This window comes from Schistocerca cancellata, chromosome 3 (assembly GCF_023864275.1).
Source record: "Schistocerca cancellata isolate TAMUIC-IGC-003103 chromosome 3, iqSchCanc2.1, whole genome shotgun sequence".
In the NCBI taxonomy this organism is placed as follows: domain Eukaryota; kingdom Metazoa; phylum Arthropoda; class Insecta; order Orthoptera; family Acrididae; genus Schistocerca; species Schistocerca cancellata.
In genome coordinates, this window is record NC_064628.1 from 657,425,234 (window position 1) to 657,437,678 (window position 12,445).

Genomic DNA, 12,445 nt, shown 5'->3' on the forward strand with positions numbered 1-12,445 from the left:
AGCCGATTCAGCGTGAGAAAGGGGTAACCGACATGCTCTCTGCATGGCGATGCGGTAGCTTTAGGTATCAAACAAGGTTTAATAACTTATATTACAATCGAAGCAGCTTACAGAAATTAATGAATTTCTTAGGGAAAATGTTTATTAATTAAATGTCACTATAACTCTATGATATCAAAACATTCGGGCTGATAGAAACATGTGGGGATCGCACTATCGACTGATCTCTCACGTAGATATATGAGATAGAACTAACTTCAACCTGTGGTCGCAAGGACTGTACTGGTTTTGGAGACGCCGTCTCGTTAACACTCCCGCGACAGTTGAGCGCAGTAATCAGGATAAACAACACAAAATTGTTTGGCATGTGACTTAATCGCAATTAGTATAAGGTCTCGAAGACTTCTAACAATTTAAACATTATTTAAACATTATTTATCCGATACTGTGGAATGTAGTCACAGAACTTTGAATCTTTCACGTACACGTTACAGGGTGTGGTGCAGAATAGGCACAGTGATCTGTACACAGTGAACATCATTTGCACGCTGAGCTTGCCTGTATTCCAATTAAATCTATCCATTCTAGTATTTTCTTATATAGCCAGGTTACAGAACCATGAAGCAAAGACTGTAAGGTGTCAGGCAAATCCAACACCTTCCATGAAAACCCTGACATGATAAGCAAATCCAGTAGCATATCACATAGCTCCGAATAAATCGTGACATTAACTTAACCAAAGTAATACGAGTAACGAGTGAGCAAATGGAATACCACAGACTAACACAAGAATGCCTAAATGCATGTCATACCTTCTCACCGTGAGACGGACGCAGTTCCTAGGGGAGAAACGAGAACAGAAGCCGAGAGTAGAACCGTGTTAAGCTAGAAGGGACGGACACCCACGTCGCCAGCTAACCACCAGGACCACCCCCAGCCCACGTTAAAAGCTAGAGCCCTCCAGAAGAACAGTATAGATCTTACGATAACACTAAATGGGCCACACCAGCCGCAAGTTTTAGCGTGAGACTTTTTCGCGTCTCTGTTACGTTGCAAACGTTAAAAACATTGCCCCACCAGGAAAAGTAACCGCCAGGACTACCCCCCAGCCCATGTTAAAGGATAGAGCCCTCCAGAAGAACAGTACAGATCTTACGATAACACTAAAAGGTCCACACCAGCTGCAAGTTTTAGCGTCAGACTTTTTCGCGTCTCTGTTACGTTGTAAACTTTAAAAACATTGCCCCACCACGAAAAGTATAACGTTTCTCATTGGATAGACAGAACTTTTGTAGGCAGAGATTAAGGTTAACATTGAGACCCTGATTGGTCAGATGAAAACACAGCCAGATAGTATTTTTTAAACCAGCTTCGGTAAATGGTAGTAAGGAGAAGTTAGAAAAGAGTTGCTTCCGAGACGGCGAGCTATATGGCTGCACCGGCCGCCGCCCCCTGACTAACACCGACAAGGTAATGAACGCACGCGATGCTGCATTTTTGAGCGAATAAGGCTTCACTCAGAACTGCAGAAGTCTCATCTGTTACATACCCTTTTTACGTAATACTAGTGTCGATCGTCAATTGAAGCTCGTGGTATCCACATTTGCTACGTAAGTTAAAATCTGAAATGCGATGATTTTTCTGTTATATAATTATTGAGAAGCCACATCAGCCACTGTAATTTACGACAAGTTACATATGTAATTAAAGATAATTGAGGGTCACTGTAGACCATTTTGATAGTTTTCTCTTTTGTGAAACTTAATTTAAACCTAGATTATAGATGTGATGTGGCATAGGTCATCCTTCGATCCATTGTAGAACTTGGAAACCCATTCAGGGAATATTCGTTCACATTTTTGTTGAACGCAGTTGGTTTTTATCATCCTGTATTAAAACATTTCCTTTTATCAATAGTGCAATTTATAAACAATGTTTTATGAGTAGAATAAAATTTCCGATGGTAAACTTAACTGCTTTTTCGACGTTATTTTACCAGCTAACTAAAAATAGGAAAGCCTTGAACCCCTTCCACCAAATTTAGTTAGTATTAAGATTCTTTTACTGGGAGTGCAGTGGAGCTGACGCTGAAATCATTAAGTATTTGGTTATATCATTGCTAGTCTCACTGAACTCTTCTGAACTCTACATGTCATGTGTGGTCTGGCTTCTCCTTACCAGCAACAGGTTCCAGGTTCAAACTAGTCAATTCCCTAAAAAACACGCTCAGAGCGTCGTTGCGCGAAAGTGGTAGGGAGATACGACATAGAACAACAGACACCACGCAGAATGTTAGAAGCCGAACGGTGATTGGCAAGACTATATTATAAATTTCACTTCTCTTCATTTCAATATACTGTAATACAACACCAACTAGATGATAACCAGTTTCGGTTGACTAGCAACTCTCCTCAGATCATGCTTACACTTTAATTAGTGCTGCGTTAACCACAAAAACATCACTACTAACGTAGCTTGTCAGTATTCAAGGACTTCATAAGCAGCGGGACAATATAACGATTTTTTTTCCGCTAGCTTTCATACTCTGTCATTTTTAAAATATACAGGTATAAGTTAAAAAGTCCCACCCACCGCCTTTACACATTACAATAACATAAATTCTTCTGCAGAATAGAAGGAGTTATCAGGGAGAAACGTATTAGTTTGTTTCAAATTTTGCTTTGCTGTCTATCAGACATTTTACAGCGCTGGGTAAGCGACCAAAATTTTTGGTTGCAGCATTGTGCACCCCTTTTTACGCTAAAGACATCCTTAATGTGGAGTAATGGATACCATTTTTGCATCTGGTTTTGTAATTATGTATATGACTGTTATTTTCGAACTGCAGTGGATTATTAACAACAAACTTCATGAGGGAATTAAATATACTGTGAAGCAGGGTAGTCAGAATACCTAACTCCTTAAACAAATATCTACAAGATGATCATGGGAGAGCACCACATATGATTCATACAGCGCGTCTTGCCCAAAATTATTTCTTAAAGATAGGGTGCCCAAAATATTATTACATATGACATTATTGAATGCAAATTCGTAAAATATGTCATCTTACTGATTTATCCCTCCTCAAGATTTGCTATTATTCTAATTCTAAATATGATTGAATTAAGCTGTTTTAGGACTTCCGATATTCGCTTTTTCCAGAGTAATTTCTCATCAACAAGGACACCAAAATTTTTGAAGTTTCACCGTATTTATTATTTACTCACCATGTGTTGCAGTTATCTATGGTCTAATGCAACTAGATGTATAGAACTGCATATCTACTGTCTTCTTCAAATGAGAGTGAGATCATCTGCAGAAAACTGGTCAACGATACATATAAGAACATTGTTTACCGTTTCTTCGATTGCTGTATGTATGCTTGGAATGATTATAATTCTAGTGCAGCCGCAAGAATAACTAATTTTGTCCATTGTATATTAGACGGAAGATGGTTAACATATATGAGAAACAATAAGGGACCTAAGATTAAGCCTTGAGGAGCTGCAAAACGTGGTTTCTCCCTAGGCAGAAGAATTTTCCCCCGATTACATCGATTGTTATTACATTATGCTGTGATCAAGATCACTAAATTTATAATAATTAATATAGAGAGTACGGTTTGGTAGTTGTGGTACACTAATACATTATGTAGTAAGTGGTAGGATTATGAGTAGTACTGTTAGCATTGGCGGGAAAGAAAAATAAATGAATGTGTAAGAGAGAAACTGAGAGCCGCTGATTACTCTTTGTTTTGTTGTTGGTTTGGTTTTTTGCACATAATTAGAGTTGTACATGATACAGTGTTAGTCCAATGTGCATTTTACATCCTTATGGAATACAAGTTGTATTTTACAAGTAATAAAGATTAATTGATCGCGTAACTTTTCCACTTTCATGTAACCAAACCAACTACTTTTGATGGAAGCACAGTTTATACGTCCAAAAAAGTATGTATAATTAATTATTGTTGTTATTTTGTACTCAATAGAACGCTAGAACGCTCTTCGTCAAGATCAAAGGCAAGAGTTTCCTGTTGTAAATGACAAATTCGAAAGTTGTTTGTTAATAAAAGGAACATTTTTTATATAAGTTCTACGAAGTATAGAAGCTATGTATGACATATTTTGCTTTGAAGTTCTTTATTTTACTTTTTCGTTGAAGAATTGCGTTTCTATTGTTATATAATAAACCTGAATTTTATCTTTATTTTTTACTTTGACATTGCTGGGTTTTATTTTATAAATCAACAATTAAAAAAGTTTAATTAAATATTGACTTCAGTTTTGCTATAAATGCTGTTTACTTTTAAGTAACAGACAGGAAGATAATTATGTGGAACAAAAATGTTCTATAGGTTATCCAGCTCTTTAATTATCCTCAAACAGTTTCTAGACGATTCACCATTTACGGTTTGTAGGGGAATGTAGTAAGTCACTGATCGCATACGTAGAGAAAACGATCGTTATGAGGTAACGCCCGATAGATATGCAACACACCTAACGTACAGGTAGTGCAGGTATGACTTTATCTGAGAAACGCTACCAGGAAAACTACTGCAATCTACACTTACTTCGGGTAGTTTTACAACTCTGCGTCTTACAAAGTGGTAAGTCTGATGTAGTGGCTTCACAAGAACGTGCCTGATGGTTCGTTTTTATTAACTACTACTACTGCGGTGTTAGCTTCCCAAATACGGTATTGGGTATCTTAGAGTAGAAAAGAAATCGCCAATATAGTACCACACTCTGTAAGTGATTCGCGAACTGTGTATCTATTTGTAGATTGCGAGAGAAAATGAAAAACATCGACGGGTAACGTTACAACAGACTGGCGTGTTGTAAAGTCCTGCGAAGATGACGTCTTGATGGCAGGTGAGAGAGCAGCGTGTGGAGTGGATCGGAGTGAGCACTCACCGATGTTGACGATGCCGTGGTTGGTGAGCTCCCAGCAGCTGTGCAGGCGCAGGATGGAGAGCGAGCCGCTCTGCTTGGGCGAGAAGTAGCCGAGCGCGGCGTCGGTGACGTGGTAGGCCTGCAGCGAGAACTCGTACAGCGAGGGCAGCAGCTGCGCCACGGCGCCCACCGCCTCGTCGGCCACGTTGATGCAGTCGGACAGCGTCAGCGAGACGATGCGCGGCGTCAGGCACGCCCACAGGCCCGCCTCCGTCACCTCGTTGCAGCCCGCCAGTTCCAGCTCGAACAGCGCCTGCACCGCAGACAAGCAACACACTGTAGGCTCAACAGACAGACAGGCCTATCGAACAAGCTCAGATCAGCGTATTAGGCTCTTCGAAACGTTGTTTATTGGTTCGATAAAGACAAGACGGCATATTTTACATACACTACTTGCCATTAAAATTGCAACACCACGAATATGACGTGATACAGACGCGAAATTTAACCGACAGGAAGAAGATGCTGTCATATGCAAATGATTAGCTTTTCAGAGCATTCACACAAGGTTGGCTCTGGTGAAGAAACCTACAACGTGCTGACATTAGGGAGGTTTCCAACCGATATCTCAAACGCAAACCGGCGTTACCTGGTGAAACGTTGTTGTGACGCCTCGTGTAAGGAGGAGAAATGCGCACCATCACGTATCCGACTTTGATAAAGGTCGGATTGTAGCCTTTCGCGATTGCGGTTTATCGTATCGCAACACTGCTGCTCGCGTTGGTCGAGATCCAATGACTGTTAGCAGAATATGGAATCGATGGTTCGGGATGATAATACGGAACGCCGTGCTGGATCTCAATAGCTCCCTGAGTCAACAGATGGGGACGTCTGCAAGACAACAACCATCTGCACGAACAGTTCGACGACGTTTGCAGCAGCATGGACATCAGCTCGGAGACCATGGCTGCGGTTACCCTTGACGCTGCATCACAGACAGGAGCGCCTGCGATGGTGTACTCAACGACGAGCCTGGGTGCACGAATGGCAAAACGTCATTTTTTCGGATGAATCCAGGTTCTGTTTGCAGCATCATGATGGTCGCATCCGTGTTTGGCGACATCGTGGTGAACGCACATTGGAAGCGTATATTCGTCATCGCCATAATGGCGTATCACCCGGCGTGATGGTATGGGGTGCCATTGGTCACACGTCTCGGTCACCTCTTGTTCGCACTGACAGCACTTTGAACAGTGGACGTTACATTTCAGATGTGTTACGCCCCGTGGCTCTACCCTTCATTCGATCCCTGCGAAACCCTACATTTCAGCAGGATAATTCACGACCGCTTGTTGCAAGTCCTGTACGGGCCTTTCTGGATACAGAAAATTTTCGACTGCTGCCCCGGTCAGCACATTCTCCAGATCTCTCACCAACTGAAAACGTCTGGTCAATGGTGGCCGAGCAGCTGGCTCGTCACAATACCCCAGTCACTACTCTTGATGAACTGTGGTATGGTGCTGAAGCTGCATGGGCAGCTGTACATGTACACGCCATTCAAAAGCTCTGTTTGACTCAATGGCCAGGCGTATCAAGGCCAGAGGTGATTGTTCTGGGTACTGATTTCTCAGGATCTATGCACCCAAACTGCGTGAAAATGTAATCACATGTCAGTTCTAGTACAATTTATTTGTCCAATGAATACCCGTTTATCATCTGTATTTCTTCTTGGTGTAGCAATTTTAATGGCCAGTAGTGTATTTCACTTCCTGTTGTCTCATTACGGGAATGTAGCTAAAGTCAATGATCTGTTTATTAAACGGAAGGGGGCAGTAACAATATTGTGTAAAGTACGAGGGGCGTTCATTAAATAATGTAGCACATTTTTTCTCAACCGATTTCGATTCAAAAAATGTGGAATTTGTTGTAGGACATCGTGGAATGTTCTGGCTTAAGTCCCCTTAATTTGACGAAGTTCCGATAGATGGTGTCGCTATACGTAGCGGTTCAAATGGCGTCTATAATGGAGGTGCGTTCCAAGCAGAGGGCTGTCAATAAGTTTCTTCTAACGGGAAACAGGAGCGTCGCAGATATTCATAGCCACTTGGAGAATATATATGGAGACCTAAAAGTGAACGAAGACACGGCGAGTCGTTGGTGAGGCGTCTGTCATCATCGCAACAAGGTCGCGCAAACCTGCCGACCGGCAGCACGCCGTTGTGACTCTTGCAGTACGGGAACGTGCGGACACTCTCATTTTAGGTGACCGACGGATCACAAACAAACACCTCGCTGCACAACTGTGTGTCTCTGTTGATCGTGCTGACACACTCGTCCTCCAGTTGCGATACTCAAAGGTGTGTGCCCGCTTGCTTGCCGCGCTACGGAAGATGATAAAGAGGAACGAAGCACGATCTGTGTGGAATTGCTTGCTACATACGAGGCAAATCGTGACAATTTTTTGGCGGCCATCGTCGCAGGCGATGAAAAATAAGTTCATCACTTCTAAACCGGAAACAGAAAAGCAATTCACGAAGTGGCGTCCCACCGTCTATTTAACCCAATGAAGGACGCACTCCGCAGGTAACAGCACATGAATCATGGGAAGGTTACTGATGCAACAAGACGTTGGCTCCGACGTCGGCTCTTAGAATGGTACCGTGCGGGCATACAGGCCCTCCCAATAAGCTAGTGTAAGGCCGTCGCATTGATCGGAGATTATATTGAACAATAGCGTATTGTAATCAGTGGGGAATAATATGGTGCACTGTATTCCCTAATAATATCAACCTTCTTTCAGAAAAGAATTGTCTTGCAGTACTTATTGACCGCCCCTCGTAGATAACGGTACACCCTGCAGAAGATTTTTTAAAGATTTTAGACTTCTTACAATTATTTCCCAATACATTTATTCCTTGTTGTTGTTGTGGTCTTCAGTCCTGAGACTGGTTTGATGCAGCTCTCCATGCTACTCTATCCTGTGCAAGCTTCTTCATCTCCAAGTACCTACTGCAACCTACATCCTTCTGAATCTGCTTAGTGTATTCATCTCTTGGTCTCCCCCTACGATTTTTACCCTCCACGCTGCCCTCCAATACTAAATTGGTGATCCCTTGATGCCTCAGAACATGTCCTACCAGCCGATCCCTTCTTCTGGTCAAGTTGTGCCACAAACTTCTCCTCTCCCCAATCCTATTCAATACTTCCTCATTAGTTATGTGATCTACCCATCTAATCTTCAGCATTCTTCTGTAGCACCACATTTCGAAAGCTTCTATTCTCTTCTTGTCCAAACTGTTTACCGTCCATGTTTCACTTCCATACATGGCTACACTCCATACAAATACTTTCAGAAATGACTTCCTGACACTTAAATCTATACTCGATGTTAACAAATTTCTCTTCTTCAGAAACGCTTTCCTTGCCATTGCCAGTCTACATTTATTCCTTAATGATTTTTATTGATGATAATAAAAACCTCTCTCAAAGGACATTGTCTTATCGAAGGTACCTTCAGTGTCAAGCGGAAGGTTTTTCAAAAATGGTTCAAATGGCTCTGAGCACTATGGGACTTAACTTCTGAGGTCATCAGTCCCCTAGAACTTAGAACTACTGAAATTTAACTAACCTAGGGACATCACACACATCCATGCCCGAGGCAGGATTCGAACTTGCGATCGTAGCGGTCGCGCAGTTCCAGACTGTAGCGCCTAGCACCGCTCGGCCACCCCGGCCTGCGGAAGGGTTTTCCTGCTCCGATGAAGTCGAAAGCTGTGGCGGTGGTTGTATAGGTACTAGCAGTGGACTGGTCTTGACAAAGGAGCCAGACGAAGGGTGCCCCACAACATTGGGGGAGGGGGTGAACTACACACGCGACGCAACCACCTTCGGTTCTGCGAGATAACGCTGACAGAAAACCGATCAAAATGAGAGGTACATCTCTAAAGCACAGGTCGGCAGTTTACCTAGGAGAAGGTACTCTGACTTAAAACTCGGTATCCAGGGTGGAGGTCGTGCGATGGGCTAGCTACCCATCCATATAAGACAACCACAACACATAAGTCATAAGTCTCTCAGGAGAAAGCCAGATAGTTATCAAAGACGGCGACAAGGCCATTATAAAGGAAAAACCGTAGGTGTTAAAGGAATTTTGTGTATAGGTGCCTGGAATAAGAGGAGGTTTTAATACAAAGTAAATAGAGCTTATAGAAAACTTGAAACAAAGAGATATAAATATTGCTGTATTAACACAAACAAAGAAGATACTGAGAGTAACAAAATATTTAAATAATTACACAGTAATTTACTATAGAATCGAACCATGAGTGGAGTAGGTATTCTTATAGATGAAAAATGGAACATAAAGCTTTTTATGACTGTATAAATTGCTAGATTTAGAATTGATACAGGACATTTATGCATCATAGGAGTATATGCGCCTGAAGAAGGAAAACGCGAAGATTCTAAAGACTTTATGGAGAACTGAAAAACAAGTAAACAATTATAATAAAATTGATTACTTGCTAATATTGGAAGATTTAAATGCAAGAATAGGAAAAACATCAATAGAAGATACAGTAGCTATATTTGGTTAAATAAGTTTAAATGAAAATGGTAAGACATTCGGAGATATTATCTAATTTAATAATTTAAAAATAATAAACACATTCTTTAGAGAGATAGCCATTAATAAATGTGCCTGGAACGTAAGAGACTAGCGCTCAGTAACTAATTATGTAACGAATTAAAAAAAATAAGCTCTCAAATTCTCAATACTCGTTTACTTAGAGATAATGTTATAGAGTCTGGTTCTTTCCATTGTCAATGCTGAAATATCCTCACCCATGTGAGCAAGATAAACAACTGGAATTCTGCGAGTGGTAAAGTGGTAACCACTGACTGATTCCATCCACGCTGTGCTCTGATTAAATTACTTCCACGAGAGACGGCAATATCGATACCCGCAATTCACATCGACAGCACAACTGACATCCCGATAACGCATCGAAAATTATTTTCACCTTCGTTTCACCCTAAATATGTGACGAAAAGCGACTAGCAAACGGTATATTCGGCCTGTTTTCTTATCGAATTGCAGTTTTCTCTTCAAGAGACTATCTGAAAAAAAATAGTTGATGCTGTTAATGGCCGGCCAAAGTGGCCGAGCGGTTCTAGGCGCTACAGTCTGGAACCGCGCGACCGCTACGGTCGCAGGTTCGAATCCTGCCTCGGGTATGGATGTGTGTGATGTCCTTAGGTTAGTTAGGTTTAAGTAGTTCTAAGTTCTAGGGGACTGATGACCTCAGAAGTTAAGTTCCATAGTGCTCAGAGCCATTTGAACCATATATTTTTTTTTTTTTTTTTTTTTTTTTTTTTTTTTTTTTTTTTTTTTTTTTGCTGTTAATGGGAGAGATTCCTTCGGCGGCAAGCCTGGGCATATTCTTCCATTATGACGCAACGCCCAGTGCATTTTAAGCGTCAGGTTAACAGATTATGTTACTCTAATATTCCCTGATCAGTGGTTCAGATGAACCACCTGCAATCATTGGATACCAAGGTCGCTGGATCTTATTCCTTCGTATTTCTCACCAGCGGTGTGGACGAAAGACGATTTGCACGCACAAACTGTTTCTAGCTTGTTTTGAGGAACAGGCCACCTTTTTAAAAGCTGACCAAAACGTACTGAAGAGCTACAAGGGAAGTCGAAATAGCGTTGAATATTTGATTGATGCTAACGTAAATAACTAATAAAAACGAGTTAGGAAGAAGATGAAGGTTTAACATCCTATCGAAGCTGAGGTCGTTCGCAACGGAGATGTAGAAAATCAGAATACTCCCTTTTTAAGTAACTGCCGTAGCATTCACCATAAGTGATTTACAGAAATCACAGGAAATGTTAACTAGGACGGCCTGATGGAGTATTTGATTCTGCTCCTCTGACTTCTAGTCTAATGATCTACACGCAGCAAAATCGGACACTCCTTTATTTTGTCGGAATGATAAGATTCCACCACAATGGCTGAAATAAAATACCCTTCTAGTTTCTTTTCTTTCTTTTAGTGTGCAGTTTTGGCTATGAAGTCATTTTCAAATTACTTTGTAGTGTAACACATCAAAATGGACATACTACGGTTACAGTATAAGCACTCATCAAATCACACATTCGTAAAACCGTAAAGGATGCAGAATGAAAGACATTAGAGGAACTGAATCTTGAACAACAGCGATGTAACATGCTGCTTAGGAGTGTGAGAACTTGGCTTTTTGGCCAAGTGATCAGCAGCAAACCACACCGACAAGATATAAGCTGTTCTCGATATCTAGATGATTATTTTACTAAAAACTGGTACTTACGGTATATGTTAAACAAAGATGTAGAAGTTGCTTTCTTTGTGAATTATGCGTAAATGAAATGATTCTATGACGTTATTTGGTGGGAGGCCCAGTCTGGGATTGCCGGCCGGGGTGGCCGAGCGGTTCTAGGCGCTACAGTCTGGAACCGCGAGACCGCTACGGTCGCAGGTTCGAATCCAGCCTCGGGCATGGATGTGTTTGATGTCCTTAGAATAGTTAGGTTTAAGTAGTTCTAAGTTCTAGGGGTCTGATGACCTCAGAAGTTAGGTCCCATAGTGCTCAGAGCCATTTGAACCATTTGAACCAGTCTGGGAATATTCGGCCGCCTGGTGCAAGTCTTTTGACCCCATTTCGGCGACTTGCGCGTCGATAAAGATGAGATGAAATGATAAGGAAATTACAGACACGCACTCTCTCACCGAAGAGAGTATCCTACCCGGCCGGGACTCGATGATGATGAGGACGACGACGACGATGATATTTTGTTTGTGAGTCAATCAAAGGACGAGGTTACCAGCGTCCGTACAAATTCCCAATCGTTATTCTGTCCAGTCTCGCCATTTTCCTGGATAATGATGAAATGATGAGGCCAACGCAAATACCCAGTCCCCGGGCGGAGAAAATCCCCGACCCGACGGGAATCGAACACGGGATTGAGTGATCCAGAGGCAGCAACGCGAACCGGGACTCGAAATCGGGATCTCGCGATCTAAACGCAAGACCAAGAGTTTCGGACGCTCTTATTTCTATTTACACATTTGTAGAACGTCACTTTCGCAGTTTTGCAAAGAGTATCCTACTAATTACGAAACGTTGCTATCCTGCGAAAGTGACATGGTGCAATTGTATGAGTAGGAGGAAGGATTAGTGTTTATTTCGTTACAAAGTTCTTATGGAAAGTCATTTCTATTTCTTCTCTAAACACAGAAATAAATGGCAGTAGCGTAATTACGAGTTGTTACAAAAATAATCAAACAGACAGAGATCGTATCTTGTGGTTCCGGTTTATCTATGATCAAGTGGCCTTGAGGCGGCGCTATACATATTTCATTGCATTCTCACACACCTAAGTAGCGTTTTACGACACTGCTGTTCAAGATACGACTGGGGCCATGACTCTAATTTCGAAATTCGGGCGCTCCTTTACGGTCTTATCATTCTATAATTTGATACTTTGACTGTAACTCACGTGT

The 12,445-nt window shown here is 41.7% G+C and overlaps 1 protein-coding gene across 1 annotated transcript in view; it reads right to left on the reverse strand.

Annotated features, from left to right (window-relative positions):
• The window catches only part of LOC126176488 (F-box/LRR-repeat protein 16), an 831,486-nt gene that overhangs the window by 416,402 nt on the left and 402,639 nt on the right, over positions 1 to 12,445 (reverse strand). Inside the window, exon 4 of the mRNA XM_049923643.1 lies at positions 4,920 to 5,211. Within this exon, the coding sequence (XP_049779600.1) occupies positions 4,920 to 5,211 (292 nt within the window). The remainder of the gene's footprint in view (positions 1 to 4,919; positions 5,212 to 12,445) is intronic.